General features: G+C 38.2%; 2 protein-coding genes and 1 long non-coding RNA gene across 8 annotated transcripts in view; 2 read left to right on the top strand and 1 right to left on the bottom strand.

Moving 5' to 3' along the window:
- On the top strand, positions 1-17865 carry LOC114517745 (endothelial PAS domain-containing protein 1-like). Of its 6 annotated transcripts, XR_003686418.1 has the most exons (14): positions 1-142; positions 220-293; positions 589-653; positions 743-821; positions 1086-1213; positions 1351-1394; positions 1511-1620; positions 1759-1860; positions 1959-2034; positions 2120-2237; positions 2386-2687; positions 3073-3132; positions 3225-6929; positions 7212-7244. XR_003686418.1 is itself a non-coding variant. In XM_028537557.1 (13 exons), exons 3-13 carry the CDS (start codon positions 7280-7282, stop codon positions 17195-17197), a joined length of 1878 nt encoding a protein of 625 aa, XP_028393358.1. In that variant the 5' UTR covers positions 3379-5085; positions 6867-6929; positions 7212-7279; the 3' UTR covers positions 17198-17865. The 6 variants fall into 6 exon arrangements, 5 of the variants coding, with proteins under 5 accessions (XP_028393358.1, XP_028393361.1, XP_028393357.1 ...); XM_028537557.1 differs by lacking the exons at positions 1-142; positions 220-293; positions 589-653; ... (7 more) ...; positions 2386-2687; positions 3073-3132 and adding exons at positions 8613-8654; positions 14108-14304; positions 14523-14581; ... (5 more) ...; positions 16204-16349; positions 16478-17865 and having other exon boundaries at positions 3379-5085; positions 6867-6929; positions 7212-7323; XM_028537560.1 differs by lacking the exons at positions 1-142; positions 220-293; positions 589-653; ... (7 more) ...; positions 2386-2687; positions 3073-3132 and adding exons at positions 8613-8654; positions 14108-14304; positions 14523-14581; ... (5 more) ...; positions 16204-16349; positions 16478-17865 and having other exon boundaries at positions 6696-6792; positions 6867-6929; positions 7212-7323.
- Positions 152-1149, bottom strand: LOC114517747. Its single transcript, XR_003686419.1, has 4 exons — positions 1063-1149; positions 673-765; positions 390-436; positions 152-253 (listed from the first exon to the last, which is right to left on the bottom strand). It is a non-coding gene; the product is annotated as an uncharacterized LOC114517747 (long non-coding RNA).
- A 1480-nt stretch (positions 17866-19345) lies between the features above and the next one.
- The window catches only part of LOC114517506 (negative elongation factor E-like), a 35041-nt gene continuing 34877 nt past the window's right edge, over positions 19346-19509 (top strand). The window contains exon 1 of the mRNA XM_028537262.1: positions 19346-19480. The gene's annotated coding sequence lies outside the window, so the exon portion shown is untranslated. The remainder of the gene's footprint in view (positions 19481-19509) is intronic.

Here is a 19509-nt window from a genome sequence, read left to right as displayed (position 1 = left end):
ATAGCGACGTTGTCGTAATCAAAATGGTGGATCTGTTCTTCTTTTAACAATTTCTTGTGTTTTAAAGTTTTTCTGCGTTTCTGAAGCAAATTTTCAATTCGAAATGACAAGTGAAGGACCCGTGGGTACTGTGGCTCCCCCAGTAAGTCACCTTTTTCATTTTAACCACATCATGTCAGGTTAAATCAATTTTCCTTCTATAAATTTATTTCCAACTAGATTGTTGACCAAAATGCGAATCCTGCGTCTGATCCTAGGCAGATGAGGAGAATTATCGCAGAAGATCCAGACTGGTAAGTAGCAATGTGTTGAATGAACGACTTCTGCAAACAAATATGGTAGACTACGGTGGTATCAGGCTACTGATATATAGAAGTTATATACTGTACCTGACTGGAAAGTGTACAAACTGCGCAACCAACATTTCAAAAAAATACTAGGAAATATATAGGAGACATCAAAATTGATACAAACTTCCCACACTGGGTCATATATATGCCAGATTACATAGGGTCTGCCAGTCAATCTGTGGCATCGCATAGTACGATCACTGCACCTGAGCCTAACTCATTTTATTTTTTCTTTCAGGAGTTTAGCCACAGTTCCACTGCTTACTGACTTATGTATTCAGAATATCATAAACTGTTTTGATGGTATGAAATATTCACATACTGCATAGTATATTGCATACATTAGCATCCACAGATTCTATATATCATTAAATACACCATTTCTTTTTCAGAGAAACCCACCCTAAATGAACTCCTGCCAAAACATAAAGCAAAAGTTTTAGAACTTCTGTCGACTTCCATCCCACTGAAGTAAGTGTATAGGTTGCGTATTGTACAAGCTTGTTGGTTGACTGCAGTGATACGTACCCTAGCTATTCAGTGGCGTAGCCAGCATCGATAATAGGGGGGCCCATATTTATATATTCATTTTAACAGACTATAAAGACAATTAATTTGAAAAGAAATTAATCCTGCGTATCACGAATATATAAATATAGCCCCCCCCCCCCCAATTATCGTTTTGGCTACGCTACTCTAGCTGTTCTCTTACCAGCATATAACCATCTTGTTAAGGGTCACCGCTTCACTTGTTGAGGATGATGGTTACTGGCAAAAATGCTGCAAATCAAAATGGGATATTTGTGATATATCAAAACATGGGAATAACTGGAAAAGAATGTTTTTTGAGAAGACTGTTGAAGGTAGGACTGTCGTTCCCAGGGCGATTCTCAACCCTACAACTGTGAGGCACCATCTTAAAGAGGAAAAATTTGAGTAGAGAACATTCAACTGCATCACAAGCTAATGATCAACTAATGTGCTATGTTTTCTATCCCAGGGATTATAGAAAGTTTTATACCAGAATCTACAGAAATCACTGAGGTAAAATGCCTCTAAAGTGTTATCAATGGTTTTCTACATTAATCAATGTAAAAAAATATTAAATACTGTCATTGCTTAGAATCTTGGAAACTAGATTGAAACTTGTCTTTTTCCAGTTGGATCACACATTGGCCCTGGGTGAAACATTCATCTGTTCACTGAATATTAAACAACTTCTTCCGCCTGTAAAGGAGATTATCTTGAAAGAAGATGACTCCTCAGATACGTAAGTTAAAATGGAAACTCCCCCTTATACTTGAAAGTTTAGTATGATATAAGTGAATGCACAATTCTCTCTGCTATACTAAATATAATGCAATGCTGATATGTGCATCAATATCAATAACTATTCCTAATCTTTCAGTGGGAGCGAAGTGGGACAAGAGGGGCCTCTCATGGATCATTTTGATTTTGGGGAATTAGTTTCTAGAACAAGTTGCCTTCAAGAGCTTCATATTACGTATGGGTAAGTGCCCTATTTTTATGTTTTAATCTTTTAATGCAGTTTTTTATTTCAACTATTTAAATTATTCTTTAAAAGACACATTTTTATGATTTTCACAGAGTCCGTACATGCGGGATGAACTTCGAATGGAACATGTTTCAGTTTACATCGAGAGATTGCCAACTTCTTTCCAGGGTAAGCTACACAAATATTCAGCGTGAGTATAGTTGAATTTTGTCGGTTGCGAATGAAATTTTATTCATAGTTGTGTTTTCTTCAGGCAATCAAGGCGTGCACTACGTTAAGAGTATTTCATCTGCATCGTAGTCAAGTCGAAGACGAGAAAGCAAGAATTTTAATTAGTCATCTCCTGGATCATCCATCATTGACCACCCTAGGTACTTACTCAAAAAATATTCACGTGAAAATCGAAATATTTGCGTGCAAACTGTGTCTTAGGGACAGCGTTTTATTTGCACATGCACACTTTTCCTTAGAGAGGCTAAAGAAAATATGTTTCGCTCAAACTGATCTGTAAATTTCTAGATTTTTCTCACAACAAGATTGGCGACAGTGGAGCTCGAGCTATTGGTAAATTGCTCAATGGACGAAGCAAACTTGAGCATATCAACCTTCAGGACAATAAGATCAAGTCTTATGGCGGCAAGGCAATTGCTCACGCGCTTGGGAAGAATACGACGTTACGCACAATGAATATGCGTTTGAACAGACTGGGTGATGATGGGGGTCAGGCCACGTGCAAGGCATTGATTAAGAACACAACACTCCAGGAGTTGAATGTGGGAAGTAATGATTTGGGTGAGCCAACAGCTGCTGCGTTAGCACAGGTTAGTTGTTAATGGTGTTCGTGATGGTGTGTTCGTGATTATATTGGTGGTGATAGTGATGATGTTGGTGATGATGTTGGCAATGAATATGATAATGTTTATGATGATATTGGTGGTAATAGTGATGATTGTGATGAAGATTATGAAGATGATGATGATTGTGGTGATTACGATAATAGTGTTCGTGATGATGATAACGGTAATCATACCAATAATGTTGATAGATAAAGGTGATAATAGTGATTATATGTTTGTAATGACATTGGTGATAGTAATGTCATCATAATGGTGGTGTTGATGAAGAAGGTAATTACGATAATGAACAGATGTTGCCTAACATCCGGTGTTTATTAAAGTTGATGTTGTCTTTTATTATCTTTCACAGGTTTTAGTTTCAAATAAAACTCTCCGTTCATTAAATCTTTCTTGCAACAAAATGGGAGAGGTAAGTCTGTTGTCCGGATCATACTTCACCAGAGAGAGTTGTCTCATGAGATGATATCAATGTATCCAACTTTCAATTTTGTCGTATTGTAGGATGGTGGTAAATCCTTGCAGGAAGGAATGGAGGAAAACGAGACGATAAAAACTATTGATTTACGACTCACGGAAATTGGGCAGGAGAACGAGTATTGCATCAATCAACTCTTGAAACGAAACAACGAACAAGATAAGACATCAGTTTAATATTTCTTTCATATGATAATTGTAAATAATATGTTTGTATATAAGTGGACGAATGAGGTCATACGCAGTCCACGGTGAAAATAAGCTTTTCAACCTCAGGAACTTCGCGTGAGATCGCTCACACCTTAATTGTCATCAGGGGTTTTGACAATGTTCCGTCGACAAGAATCCTTATCCTTGTCATCACATTTTTTGATGCGTTGGCAAATTCAGCTTTGAGGTGTCTCTCGCCTTCTCTATAAGAGCAGCTTCATTACATTATTTACATAGTAACATTGTGCAGCAGCTTCCTATCCTCTCTTTTACCGCCGGATTCTGGTAAGTTCATCATCCGCAAACAGCGACGCTTTTATTATTGGCACCCAATACCCTAGAATTGCCAATTACTGGGCGGAGGAGCGGCCTCACGTGGCCTCACCATTGCCATAGTTTTAGCACAATGCCATGACGAATGCCATGTTTATACGTGGTCTTAGACGTCAGACACGTCTTTGCTAAATCATGGTGTTAATTTTTACGGAAGGAAGTGCGGCTTTGTGCGTCGTTCATGACTGGGCTTTGCTGGTCCGGAAGACGGAAGGTTGAAACAAGCTGAAACGCTGATGCATGTATGTTCGAAGAACTGCTTTGAATCCTTTCAATCCATCTAATTGCGCCAATTTGGGAAAGAAATGTTCGCCTATAGAAACCTCGATGCCTATAAGAACAAGACAAAATAGTTATCTGTCTAGAAAGGAGGATTTCATTCTCCCCTCTCAAATACAAGATTTCTATGTACAGTAAAAGAAATGTACATTGTTTTCGCTCTTGTGGAGACTGCACAAGATTTCTGCATGATAAGTACTGCTTATTACTGTACCACCTATATGATAGATCAATATTATTCTCGGTTTAAACTAAGCAATGTAGCAGCTACAGTGTTTCAGGGTATCATTTCGACAGGTTTGAAGGTATCCAAGTAACTGTGTACACTTGTTCAGCTTGAGCCTGAGAGGTTTCTTTGAAGAACTTGTAAGAACATTTCCACGACAAAGGATATACAGAGATGACATAAAGTAAAGCTTCATTTTTAATGCTTTCCGTTTTGGCAAAAAGAACAATCTGATGACGCAAGGTGCGTTGTGCAAAGATATCTTCCGCAAGACATTGTGCACGGTTTTTGCAACAAAAATGCATTCTGAGAAAACTGTGACGTCTTTGAAGACATAACACTTTCTACGGATAATATGATTTCGTGTCTGTCCCGTACGGAAAACGTCTGGCCTATTTTCTTTTTTAAAGTTCAATTATAAAGAATGTCCATAGTTCAAGTATCCATTGAAAACGCTTGTGTAAAACGACCATTTTCCCGCGGTAACTCTGAATGATATTTATTATTCGCACTTAATCTACTTATAGAACTATTTATCTAGCCAATCCGAAGTTATTTTTTGAGGACTGGTAATCAACGAGGTTGACAATGCTTCATGGGATTGTTTTAGAGACTTAAACAAGAAGCTCGTTCTCTAAACAGTCGCATTATGCACGGACATCTCGCCATTGCTGGTGCTCTACTGCAACTTGTATTTAAGCCAATCAAACTGTTGTGTCGTGAGTCACGAGTGATAATCGACGACGTTGATTGGACGAGGCGTCTCATAGAGGTGTGAGAATTCTTCTGTTAGGCTGCGCCATCAAAAACCCCCCGAAACTCTGACGAGCCTGGAACGAGGTATGTTTTAGCACAAATTTGGCGTTCATTATAGATACAAGGAAAATAGAGTCCCTGTATGCGTGGTACGCCCCCTTTAATTAGCCAAGTTTCCGGATTGTCGAATGAAGCCCACAGATGGCCGAAAGCATTTGCGATAAAGAATAGGGTAAAGAGAACGGATTGAGAGAATCCAGGATCTTGAATCTGTTCTTGCTTACTCTAAAAAGCACGAGATCTCTCGTGGGATCTCGTTATTGATGGAGAATTCCTTTTTGTTTCAGGAGTTGCGTCATGTGTAATGTGTATGCCACTCACTCATGAGAATCCCTGAGTAGGAAATACCGCATTCCGTATTCCACACTCCGTTCTTGTTTTCCCCGCGTAATATTGTTCTGTGGTTTTAAGTCTTCCGGTGCCCTAATTACCGAAAACATCGGTGCATTTCAGGCAGTAGCCGCATTCTGTTCACGAGACTTCGGAATGCTCTATAACTATATTTATCCAGTCACGTGGTAGTATGTATATAGTCAATAACATCCTTGTTTTGAAGCAAAAAGTCGGCGTGGGTTATCATAACAGTCGTCGTGTTGTAAGTCGCGCTGTCCTTTTTACACCTACACTGCCTAAATATATCCGTATTATTGCAAATAAGGTTAAAACTGCTAGTTTCGAATGTGTCATGGTCAGCAATTGAGTATGCGCTCAACAATAATACATTGTTTTGTAGTGTTGCACAATATTTCATTAGGTTTCAAACATTGACAAATCCGATCCAACTGGGCGCTGATAAGAATAAACTTAGAAAGCGGGAAAATGATGTTGAGCCAGGATAATCTGTGTCAGCGTTAAACCAAGGTCAAGAATGCTTAACAATTTTGGAGCAACGAAATGGATTTCGTTTTGTTGGATTTTAGGGTTGATGATGAACTAGGGCGGGGTTCGAGTATTGCTGATGTGCGTGCTCAAATTCTAATTCGTTACCCTAAAAGTGCAGGATTTCAGTGCTTTAAAAATGTTTCGTTGCAAAATAAACAGGATTTCAGTGAAGCTTAAATCTTCTACCTACGAGCGCTATATTATCTTACAACAAACGTTTTCTTAATGAGATCACAGTTAAGACCCGCTTGACGGAGCTTGAATATTCTTGTTTCGTGAAGGGGAGCACGTATATTTCTTCATATCTCCTTCAATTGTTGAACATGCTACATACCTTCGTATCGAGGAACCGACAAAAAAGAGAAAAAAAAAGAAATTCCTCAAAATCTCCACTCTCGCCTTTAAAACTAAGTTGGAATTGACACATGCAGGATCTCCTGCTGAGCTAAAATGAAAGGCATGATAATTGCGGTATCAATTCGTTGGTTGCACGTCACCAACAGTACCTAACCTGCCTGGTCAGTGTTGCAATTGTGCAATTAGAAACTTAACGAACTCCGAGATAATATTCAATTCACATATTTGCAGGGCCATTCACTTGGCTCTCACGAGATGAACAAAGCACAGAAAATAGTTAAACATTGATAACAACAAAATACTTATCCTTTTGTGCGATTTGCGTCAATACTTTACCACGGTCTCGCCATGACGTTAGCTACCTACGTCAAAGGTGGAGCGAAGCAAGATCCTAAGATTGTACGAATATCTTTATTGAAAAACGCGAGTCAAAAAATCTTTGTTTAGGCTGCGTTGCCAATATCTCTGTGTTGCTTCATTCGGCAAAAACAGGTATTTTTACGCGTTATCATGTTTTTCAAAACTTGTTGACGTTACCATTTTTGTTTCGAACTCTGGTCTTTTAGAGCAAATTGTTCCTGCGCTGCTGTTTTTCCATCAAAAAGATATTTGGCAAATAGTTTTAGCAGGTATTTACATGTGGTCGACTTTACTTTAAGTACTTTTGTTCATCCCAGTCCATTCTCTGAGAAATAATGTCTAATGGATATTGTACATTTTACTGTAAATTGCAAAACCACAATGAGATAAGAAACAGGGCTATATTGATCGTACATTTATACATGTACATTTGTTGAAAACTGCACGCATAAGAAAATCACCATCTCACATCTGTCTGGTGATCAAACGATTCTCAGTTTCAAATTTAACTTTTTATTTACGTTACTTATTTCGTTTCTTTCATTGCATAGTGAGTTGCCTACAGGCCAGAAGTTCCCCCCTTATTTATCAACTTCAGTTCCGCTTCCGGAATTCAAGGATGTTCATCGAAAAGACAAACAGAGCACAATATACGAGTCGCTGGTACGTTGATTTCATGCTATGTAGTGTGGTAGTTCCCCCTCAATCTGCCCAAGTCAGAGCCTTGCCGACACGACTGCTCGTGATAACATTTTGCAAGCTTAAGCACGTCACAAGATAATCAAAACGTTAAATGAATCTCTCATTTCGTATCTTTCACCTGCCACCTGCACGCATCGTAAATAACAGCGGGGTGTGGATTACTGAATTGAAAATCGGTATTATTACAGATCATGACCACAAGTGAATCAAACGCGCGCAGCTCTGGAAGAACTGACTAAATTTGAGTGCGTTTGAGCTGCAGAATGTAGCACTGAAAGCTTTAGAATAGAATTTCTGAACTGAAAGCTTTAGAATAGTTTCTTTGTGTAGTATAATCTGTGTATTTCAAAAGATAACAATTGAGAGTTGTGTGAAACAAAATTGAACGAGATTTCAAACAAAGTCTATTAGCTAAGCGAATGTTTACACGAGCCGGGCTAGCCTCACTAATCGTTGCAAGAATGCAAGTCACAAAAATCTCTCTTAGACAACAGAATGCCCTAACTGCGGAAAGTTTATACCGAATCTTATTAAGGGGCTTTTGACTTTTCCTAATTCAGCTATATTTCAAGCGAGCTAGAAAGCTAATTCAAGTAAATAATGCGTCAGACTGATTCATAAATAGCTCCAAAATAGGTGTGGTATTCCAAGAGGTATCCAGTATGAAGGGTTGACATTCTTTCTGACCAGCTCGTACTGGTTGAAACCGCTTTTCCCTGTACAAACTTGCGTGTCGCCCTTTGATAAACTCCTATTTACACTCATTACGCATTACCCCCCGCCAATATCAGCAGCTAAATTTACCAGTTCAATCTGGTTAAAACCGAATTACCGTACATTGTAAATTCGGGCATCCAATTAACCGTTTCCTAATTACCAATTTAGCACTCATTTGCTCAAACCTGTGTTTCAAACTGCAAACGGTATATAAACTCTGCACAGATTTGTAACGCGTTCATAATCATAGTAAACAATGTTTTGGCAACGGGCGCAAGATTATCTGAAGCGAAACTAGACATGAGTCTTGATTGGCATTTCCAAATGACGTCATACACGCCACTTGAGCTGAGGTCCTTAATTGGTCGCCTTATTCATGCCAGAGATTGCGGTTTGACAGCTTATGAATACGATCAGAAACTGTTTTAAACAACGATGCACATGTCAGTAAATTATAGCGGGCACAATTCGTGTGTAAGCCACAGAAGCGAGTCTTTCACCGCATTTCAAAGTAAATATTTTTCACCTTCTAGCTATAAACCTGAAATGGCTGAGCCTCAACTGCTGCCGTGTAGGTGAGTAAAATTTCTGCTTTTGCTTAATGTTTTTCACGTTTATTTAATAAAACTAAATATCCTGGACATTTTTCCTCCATGAGATGAACCATAAGAACGAGCAATGCTTTGCATGGGAAACGTAAATTTGAACGCAGCGATGAGTAGGCCGAGTCACGCTGTGATTTCCTAAAACGATGGTGTTTTAATAACTAGCACACAGCAAGTGGCCCCTCATAAGGGTGCTCTTTACCTGTGCGTCACCGTATTTGTGGGAAAAGCTTGTATCGAGGCCATCGGTTAGTACGCTTACGTATGTATCTCTCTTAAACGAGAAGATTCTCTGAAAGATGAAACTACATGCCCTTTGAGAGGCCATGGACGAAGAAGCCACTGAGTCCAGTGTAATATATATAGACCTAGAGAGGAGCCGGTTTGTTTCCGGACTATATTTCACGCGCTTAACTTTTCAGTAAAAGTTCTAGAATGGAAAGATAAAGAGGGATAAAATGGGTCTTCGTTTGCTCCTTGGTTTTCTTCTAATTTAATAATTTCAATTGATTTCGTCCATCGTTCTGTAATATGTCACAATGTGTGTATCAATTTACCAATCGAAATGTGATTACACTGTTTATTGTTGTTTATTTCGTGTCTTGGTAACTAATTCAACGTGAATTGCTCAAATTTTATAATACATAAGTAGTACGTCATTAATACAATCATTTTGCGTCAAACAATACCTTGGGGTAACTCTACCCGTACTCTCCTGGGTAAAGGGAGATTCGTTGTTATTTGTGACTTATTGCATCAGACCAGGTCAATCCAGCTGCATGTGGATCAGTGGCCCAAACCTTTATTAAATCCAGCTTTGCATTAAGCGGTTGGATCAAAACGAATATACTTTCCCATATGGTGAATATTTTCGATATTTTGAGATGAACAATCAGCCAGAATTCTATAAGATAGGCTCACCAGATGCTAAGCAGTCTTTAAACAGCAGACCTTGGAATAACATATTGGGAAAAAGCGTTTTTTCCGTTTTGCTACTGAGAAAATCAGAGTTGTACATTCTAGGCCACTGATTTGTTTCTGTAAATAATACGTTCAGTTGTCATTGGAATAAAGTGCAATAATTAATTAAAGGGTCTTTAAGAGTATAAATAATAGTATGTTGAATGAAGTGACATCTACAAGCATTAGGCCATACTTTACGAAAAATGATTGATGGTACTTCCCAGAAAACAATATCATTCACTTTGGTGGAAGGTTTTTGTTTGAATTATTCACGTTATGACGATATCATGGGTTGTTTTCCTCAATGATCTATCATCTGATGATTGCATGTGACAGAAATAGCATTCAGAGAATGTCGCACCTTTTGTTTGTACCGAGTGGAACAACAAAGTACATGTTTATAGTTTTTCCCCAAGGTCTGCTCTAACTTCTAATAACACTGAAACTGCTTGCCCACAACTAAATAAGATTACAGGAATCGTGACATGCAGTTGAGCTAATGAAATAAGGTACAGTTTTAGAAAATAAAAACAATACTTCTCAGATAAGTTGCCTTGGAATTTTGCCAAATATGTGATCTAATTTTCGGATGTTCCTCCCTGGAGCAACACCGAACAATTTACGTAAAATAAACAAAGCAAGCTTCCTTTTCAGCGATGTTAGAGTGCTTTAAATATTTTTTGAAAACGTTTAGATCGCCAAAGTGAATGGCAGGAAATTAGGAATGTTTTTGTAGCACAGTTAAGCTCCATCCGACATTTTCTCAACAAGCCGGAGTTCGCCCTCGTTTTTACACCTTCAGATGTGAACGCCTAGGAAAGGTTTTTTTACACTACATAAGTTAATGAAAATTTAACGCTATATATAAGATGATAAAGAGAAATCCGTCATCCTCATTCTGAGAAGATGAAGGACCGTATTTTTAATAGCCAGGCCAGCGTGTTTTCTGTTAAGACGAATTCATTTGCGTGCATTCGTGATCTAAGATTTGAATAAACAATTGTTTTAACCAAATAAATGTCTTCTATTTCATGGTCAATTACAGTTTGACTCACTGATTAATTAAATTCAAGTTTATTCCACAACCACAATGGGCTCATTGGATAGTTTGAAACGAAACAACACTAGCTTTAAACCCAAAAAGATTACCAGCCGAAAATTGTATTAAGAAGAAAGTTGTGATTTGTGCTTGTTGTTTAAAGAAAAATGAATAATTGGCTTAGTTTTATGTTGGCCTTAAATAATCTTTTTTCAAACAACGTAAGCCGGATTCAGTGTGACCTAAGACGGATATATTTCGGATATTATGATTGGTAAAATCCTGCCTTGTGGGCATTTTTAAACACACACTTTCAATGGTGTGAGGTTGGTAATGTAGGAGAGACGGTGCTAGTCTAGCCTGGGCGTTTCTAGGCATTCGATGTACCAGATCAGACAGGCTTGTCGTGCGTATTTTTCAAAATTCTTCAATGTAAATTAATAATATGTTTTCGCCATTTCTCCTGCTTAATACTCGTCATGCGAAACGAATGACGCATGTATGACGTCATTGGGAGGTATGGCTGCAAAACAAGTTTTATTTGAGCAAATTTATCGCATTTTCTGCAGAGGAAAAAACGAATTTATTATAGTTATAGACTTATATTTACTTCATAATATAACAAAGAGCACTTAGAATGCAATATTTAGGGGAAATTGCGAGTCAATAGGCAAATAAACATCACAAACGAAGATGGCTTCCTTTACTTTGTTTAAACCAGAAGGAAAGAACGCGAACCGCTAAGTAACACAGATATTGCCGCCGCCTTCGCTTAGCGAAGGATAAGCATCCCATTTCAAGCATTTTCCGATTAGAAAACATCATCAACAAAGTCAAAGGGCTTAGAAAACGGCAAATATCTAAAAATATAAGCTCCCGGCAGTATATCCCGGGTACATTATTCCGGCATGTGATACGAGCCAATATAGGCAACCGGTAATTATCGGTTGTGACCAGATTGAACAAGACGTGTGGGTAAGTCGAAACGAAAAGTTAAAAGTGTGATTTTCGCGATCCTCGGCAGTGTACTGAGACCGCTAAAGTTACAGCAAGTTTATCGACATTTAGATTGAATAAAGGAGTTAAAACGAGCTTGGATATAGAAGCGAATATTTCATTGAGGCCGGAACTGTTAAATACAACAACAGCTGCATTATTGTGTGGACGTCATTCATATTATATACAAAGAACAAATTTACATCCTTTTAACTAAAGAAACAGTCAAATGGGCTCCAAATATTATACTGGGTATGTCTTGAGATTATTTGTAGCATGTTTTAAAACGTTTTATTGTAGATTAACAGTTGTGTAGTTGCCTTTATTCATGTGGGCCTTGGCAAAGTGACGGTCACGCGATAGTATTATGTTACATATTAAATATTTTGACTTTTACATCTAAAAAAACAGCGCTCGTCGCGTTTTGTTAAGCGTTGTAACAAGCTGGAAGGCCCGTATTACTAAGCTAAAGAGAAGATAGTCTAGTTGTGATGTCTTTATTCTAGTAAATGTTCTTTAGTTCGAGTGATTTGTGTCGGCTGACCACAGGAAATACTCGCGTGCAAGCGTAAGCAAGCGTGAGCGGTTTATACGAACTAGCGAACTAAAAACACGCTTGTTTCTCGATATATCTTCCTTTCCACAATTGCCAGTCGTAGAGAAAGCTCACCCACAAAAACGGCGAGTTTTCACCTCGTGCAAAAGAGGCTTTGGGGGGTCAAATTCCGTGGTTTTTATGAGCTTAAAATCTGAAGAGGTTTTCGATAAAATTCTTTGGACCTAATATTACCTTGGGGTATTTCAACAATGCTTGAATGATCACCAATGACGTCGTTTACCCTTAGTTGCAATACTTGTAAATGCAGATGAGCAACTGTCAGAATCAATTAGATCAAGTGCAGATTATTTTTTCAACTGATAGTCGCAAGTGTGCTGCCCACTGTTCAAAATCAGCAGTGGACTGGTAGGGGGGATTTTCCAATACATAAACATGCAAGCCAATATCAGCCTGTAATATTCTTGCTTGCATAGCTTCAGATTTTTGTTAATGCATTATTTTAATGGCATTTCATACCAGTCATTTCAATCCTGTCAGCACACAGTCTTCCGGTACATGGCAGCTTCTTGAAATTTCAAGGTTGGATATTTTTCAAGAGATGCAGTTCCTCTCTCTATGCTCCAGAGACTCATCATTGGGTTCACAATTATCAGTAAATCATGCTAATGAAAGGAATATTCATTAATTCTTGTCTCATTTTTACTTGCATAATGCATTTACCACACAAATATATTAAAGTCTCCTGTTTACTTTGTGAATTGACTGTTATTGACTGTCAGGATTAACAAAGCCTACTTTATAGTCAGAGTGTTTGCCAATTTGTTTGCATGAGAATGTGTAAGCTAATGCTTCTGGAGTTTGTGGTTTTCATTTCATCAGCACTTCAAAGTAAAATATAGTGTGTATTTCGTTGTTGAGGTGTGTGGTCTAGTTATCAACTCGCAGCCTGTGTGCTGTATAATTTATAGCCTGACACATGATCCTAAAAGACTGCAATTGTATTGAATTAGGAAAAAAATTGCGAAAATTGACGAGAATTTATAATCCAAAACTAAGCTCTGTCACCCAATTCACATGTTCTTCTTTGCATTGTCAATCATGATTTGGATATTTTGCATTCCTTTTATTTAAAGTGAGCATAAATGTGTTTTTTATTTCCTGTTTTTTGAAAGTTTTTAGATTGTATGTTTATATAATGGTGTATATAGTGAAAAACCATGGTCATTTTACATTGATTGGTTTTGCAGTATGTTCCAGCACTGAGTAAACCTGTCCTTCAATTTCCCCCATAAATCTTGCTGTGGGTGGAGCTTTTCAAGTGTTAATGAATATTTTGCCATCATTACAAAATGCATGTAAATCAAGCTTTTGGGAAAAGCTATAATAGATTAACATTCTGTTGCTGTGTATCTGGAATTCGTCAGTGTGATTTCAGTGGCAGCAACAAGTTTAATGCTACTTAGATTTCATTCAATGCAACAGCTGATGTTGCTAGAGTAACTAATATGATTATATGAAAAGACCAAGGATAAGCCTCTCTTTTTTTTCTCTCTCTTTGAAATATAACTCAAAGCTTTTGTATAGATATTATCCTTGAAGTGATTAGTATCTTTTGAATATTAAACTGCAGTTGATCTTATCAATATTGTTTGAATCTGGTTCTGTGGGTTATCCTGTCTTCTTATCAAAGAATGAAAGACAGAATGCACTTAAAAATTGATGCCACCATGTCTATTATTCAATTAATATTGAACACACTAATTACTTTACTGTTTTGGTTTGTTCCTGTCTTAATAAAGATTCTTATCTTTCACCTGTCAGTACTGTTGCATTTCATATCTGATCTATTTTTTGTTCATTTTCCAGGCAAGAACATCTTAAAAAGAAATCCCGTGATGCAGCCCGTTGCCGCAGAGGGCAGCAAAATGATGAATACTCTGAACTGGCAAGTCAACTTCCCTTCAGTGCAAAGGAGTCTTCACAGCTTGATAGATTGTCTGTTATGAGACTGGCCAATAGTTTCATAAAAATCAAACATTTTCTCAGAGATGCTGCTGGAAAAGGTAGAGATATGATGCAGTCTAATGAATAGACTGCTTTAAACAAAGTAGAGCATTAATGCATGCACATGGAACAAGTTGTTCCTGAAATTTAAAGAAATCAAAGCACATGTTTTGGTTGGGTGGCTTGCATATGAAGGGCGTTTCAATGAAATTTCAAGTGTTTTTAGAATGATTTTGTGTTTTTGCATTGCATGATGTGTGGTTTTGAATTCTTTCAGATCTTCCATACCTTGACGACACATATGATAGCCAAGTTCTTGAGAATGAACTAACTCGGGTAGGTACAGTGTAACTCATGCATGCATTTCAATGTGAGATATATGTTTGAGGTTCCAATATACAATACAATATAATCCAGTATTTACATTATTTTTTCAAATCCTTTAGGCTCTTGATGGCTTTGTTTTTGTTATTGGAGATGATGGACAGTTTCTATACATTTCTGACAATGTTAGCCAATATCTTGGCCTAATGCCTGTAAGTACAGTACTAAGCACTTGCGTGGTTTTCAAATATAACAATTGATTAAAACAAGGCTTTGCATGAAATTTTTGGAAATTGTTAGAAGCACTTTGAAAGTTTACCAGGCGAACATCCTTCCCCAGGACATAATAGCTTTTATCAGGATGTCAGTGATTCACTGGCTACTTAAACCTCTAAACATTACTCAGGCACTTGTTTCTAAAAACAAGAAACTGTAAGCCCCACCCCTCAAATTCTTATAATATTAAGCCCCTGTGTATTTACCTATTCTAGGTGGAGGTAACTGGCAATAGTTTTTACAAATTCATCCATCCTTGTGACCATGAAGAGGTTGCAAAACAACTGGGAGGCAAAATCCCTCTTGAAGATATGGAGATATTTGATGGCTTGTTTTGTTCAGATTCAATATTTTTGATGTCAAACAACCTCAAAGGAGGTAAGATATTTATGTGCATATTTGGTTTGATGTTTCTGGCTTGAAATTTCTATTGGGTAGCTACTTTACAACCTAAACAGTTGCTACAGCTCTTCTAGATTTGCACAATGTCTTATAAAAGGTTCAATGTTTTTTAAGGGTCTTCACAACATGATGACATTGGAAGTCAACCATATCGATCATTCTTTGTGCGAATGAAAAGCACTCTTACAAGCCGTGGAAAGAGCGTAAACTTGAAAGCTTCCACATACAGAGTAAGCATTTCCTCTATATGATTTTTTATAACTCAAGTGGTGTCATTCCATGCTAACTCACTTGGTTTTGCATTTAAGGTGGTGCATTGCATGGGATGTTTGAAATTGTGGTCTCCATCAAATGCTAGTGATAGCAAGAAATGTCAACCATTCTGTTTTGTTGGTATTGGTGTGCCTTTGATGTTTTCACCAACGTTCGAGGTACCACTGGATCGATGCACATTCACAAGTCACCATGCGCTGGATTTGAAGTTCTTATACTGTGAGGAAGGGTGAGTAAATATTGTAACCTAGCAAGAGTAGTGGTGGTGTGATGATGGTTATGGTGGTGTGATGGTGGTTATGGTGGTGTGATAATGGTTATGGTGGTGTGATGATGGTTATGGTGGTGTGGTCTTGGTGGTGGTGTGGTCTTGGTGGTGGTATTCTGTCAATCATGGTGACTGATTATGTCTAGTGCTATGGTGTTGCATCCTAATATTTTTCATTCATGTTTTCAGCATACAAGACATTCTTGGTTACTCAGCATCAGATGTGATTGGTCAGTCACTGTATAATTTCCATCACGGAGTCGACAATGACATTCTCACCCAATGCCACAAGACATGTAAGTATTCAACAATGTGTTAAACATTATATTCAGTTTAGCGCAGCATAAATTTCACACCGCGGTCAAAAATGACATATTCACACAGTTAACAAAAATGACTATTTTTCGTTCCCTAGTGTTAACCAAAGGACAAAGTGTAAGCGGTTACTATCGAATTCTTGCCAAATATGGCGGATGGGTGTGGGTTCAGACTAAAGCCAGTATTGTGTATGCTAGCAAGACTTGTCAACCACAGTTCGTCTTATGTATCCATTACGCTATAGGTAAACATTAACACTCGTATGTAGCTACATAGGTCAAAAAAATGTCTTCAAATGCAGCGTCTTACAGCATCGTTTTTTGATATTAGTTTTTTTCAAGAACCTCAACTCAACAGACTTCTTTTTTTACAGTGACGTCCAGAAAGGCGAAGTGGTCGTATCTTTGGACCAAGTTCGTCGGGTCATAGAGCACCAAGACTCGCCAACAAACTCCCCAAATGGCAAAGGAAAATACGATGGTGTTGTCGAAAAGTTGGTGTCGAATCACCATGTGATTGCCCCAGGTGGAACCATAAACTTGCTCTCCAAATCTTTCGACAACAAATCGGGCGGTCAAAATGACATTGATGCAGGCTACGCCAGCCCGATCGCCTTATCCGTTCACGAGGACGATGACGTCACGTACGACCGCAGTCCTGACTCACAGCGGTATAGAGATGCAGACTCGGGATGCGGCGATCAGTCGCCGCCGGCGACGGATCAACTCGACAGTGACATTGACATGAATCCAGATCATTTTGCACCATTTATCCCTCCACCTGTTGGGGACTCCGAGATATTCGCCGATTGCATGGCCATGGGCTCGATGGACGAAAGTCTGGAAGATAGTAACCTCATGTGGAACAACGAATCATGGGAAATCTACGATACCGACGCGGACATGCGCGTGGACGATACTGCAGATATGAAAAGGAATCTCTCGACGCCGAAATTTTATCCTCACGAGGATGATTTGCCCATCTTAAACAGCAGTGAGGTGGAAATGAGCACGCCCATTACAAACATGCCTCTACTTCAGGGCAATGAAATTTGGTTCGCCTTAGATCAAGGAAGAGAAGTCACTGCATAACTGTTTTTGCAATCAAGAAACATACAAGATAAGTTGTTGGTGCCGATGACATTTTTCTAAGGTGCACTATGACAAGCTGTGCCTTCTGAGGGTTCTAGGGGGCCTAACTTGTGAGATTCTGCAGGCCGACAACAGGAATTACGGATGCTTTTGGTTGCATTTGAAATTTCCAGACAAGAAATGTAGTACTTTTGTAGTTGATCGCCTGGTATTGCAAACATTTACCAGCTTCTCAACGAGCTTATAACGGAAAGGGTATAACCAAAGTGTAGACAATTGTAGTCTTTCGCCATTATACTGTAAGGTTCATTTCTTTGGAAGGATTGAGTGAACTTTGACGAAACAAACTTCATGCAAAACACCCGCTTTCGTTACCAACTTACATTGGAAAATAGAACTATAGGAAACGTGTATATCTCCTCGATTGGATATCAAGAATAAATATATTTTAAAGAACATTTAAAAAAAGAGGGAGATTTAGCTAAAATCAATCTGTATTTTAGTAATTTATTTGTAGGTTAAGAATGTGTTTGAACAGTATAGCTTGTAAAACAAGATAATAGGCATCACAGTTAACTGTGTAGGCGTGCATGGTTATGTGTGGATGATGCATTAAAGATAAATTTACCTTGTACAGTTTTAAAATTTTAAACAAATAAATACAGAAAAGAAACAATACTTGCGTATCAATTGGCAACATATATCATGAGGAACATCCAAGAAAGAGTTAAAAAAAATTACGATAGGTTTTTTCAAATGAAATAAGTTGACCAAAGTAGTGTTGACGTAAATCACACACGTAAAACCGTCGTGTTATCGATTAGAAAAATGATGTAGGCACTTTCATGGTCTACGGCTTGTGGGTTTTTTTTAGTCTCGTCCGGTTTTGGAGATTTCTTCAAAATTTGTTCTTCCTCTACATGATATAATCCATCGATATTGAATTATTTTGAGAAGATTTTGCTCATAAGTTGATATGATTACCACATCTGTTACTAGACCAAACTTGGTGGTCGCATATCCAGTGTGGGAGCCAGCCCACGCAAAGTTCACAAGTTAAATGACGATTTCTTTCAAATCTCCCGGCTGGAGATAACACTTATTGAAACACTAATATTTGACGATTCCCCATGCGATATTGTTTATCTTGAAAGACAAACCACATTACGTCATGCGGCGTATTAATATGTACACAATTGTTCCAATTCTCAAGTGTTTACGACGAAAGTGTCAAAATATGTAATCCCAGTCCTTACGTTAATAATCATATGTTGAAAACCCTTGCCATATCTTGCGAATATTCATTGCATTTCTTTTTTAGGCAGACGTTTTAGATGGAGTGTTGATAAGGGGCCTCTTCGAAATTCATAGTTGGTGTCTGGAACAGTAAATAGCAATCAGTATAAATGCATCTAATTTAGATTTGCATAGAAAAGTTTGCAAAGTTGGGCGTGTTCTGGAAACTGAAAGAGGATAACATGGTTACGTCAACAGACAAATAGGTTACCTTCAAGAGGTAAACAAGAAGTAAAACTCCAATTGCAGCTTGAGGGAAAGTAGACATAAATATTTCATATTCGGTGAAAATATCCCTTAGTATATGATCGGTTGCCTTAAAAACAGACGATCACAGCCTCCGAGGTTTGGAAGTTGTTGACAAGTGAGATCGTTTCCTTTTTTCTCCCTTTTTTTTGCACGTTTGAAGTTTTACAATTAATGCATTTGCGTGGCCACTCGCCAATTATTAAACTAGTGTTCTAGCACTAATGAATACCGCAATGACGCCGTATTGGCCACAAATACTGATTACAAATTAAAGCTTTAAAGCGATTTACAAAATTCGTTTCTACGTTAGTCTTTGTAGGATCATCAGATAATGTCACAGGAGGAGACGAAAGCTACTGCGACTGCGTTATGCGGGAACCTAGTAGGGTCAGGGGCGCACATTAGGGGTAGGAGGGGGGGGCAGTTTGTTAAAAGTCGATCCGAAGACCTGTATGGGACCAAGGCACCCCAGATATTTTCCTCAGGGTGGTATTAGGTTCCCCATGAGTTGCGTCATGCTCTTTCGACCAATCAAAACGGTTGTTAGGTTCAACATCAGTTCACGTACCTTTAACTGATTTTGCACGTGTTTTAATACAAAAAGCTTGTCAAAGGTGAAATGAACGTGAATTTGAAACCGTAAAAATTAAATGCTTTGGAACTTCAAAATATTGACAGATTTGTACTTTTCGCGGGTGTCCAAGATCGAAAAGAATGCTTCCCGCGATGATACCAATTGTAAGTCACTTTTCTGTTCATTTGGTTTA

Source organism: Dendronephthya gigantea, unplaced genomic scaffold, assembly GCF_004324835.1.
Source record: "Dendronephthya gigantea isolate DGI-Jeju-01 unplaced genomic scaffold, DenGig_1.0 000009F, whole genome shotgun sequence".
In the NCBI taxonomy this organism is placed as follows: Eukaryota; Metazoa; Cnidaria; class Anthozoa; order Malacalcyonacea; family Nephtheidae; genus Dendronephthya; species Dendronephthya gigantea.
This window is presented reverse-complemented; position numbering and strand designations above follow the sequence as displayed.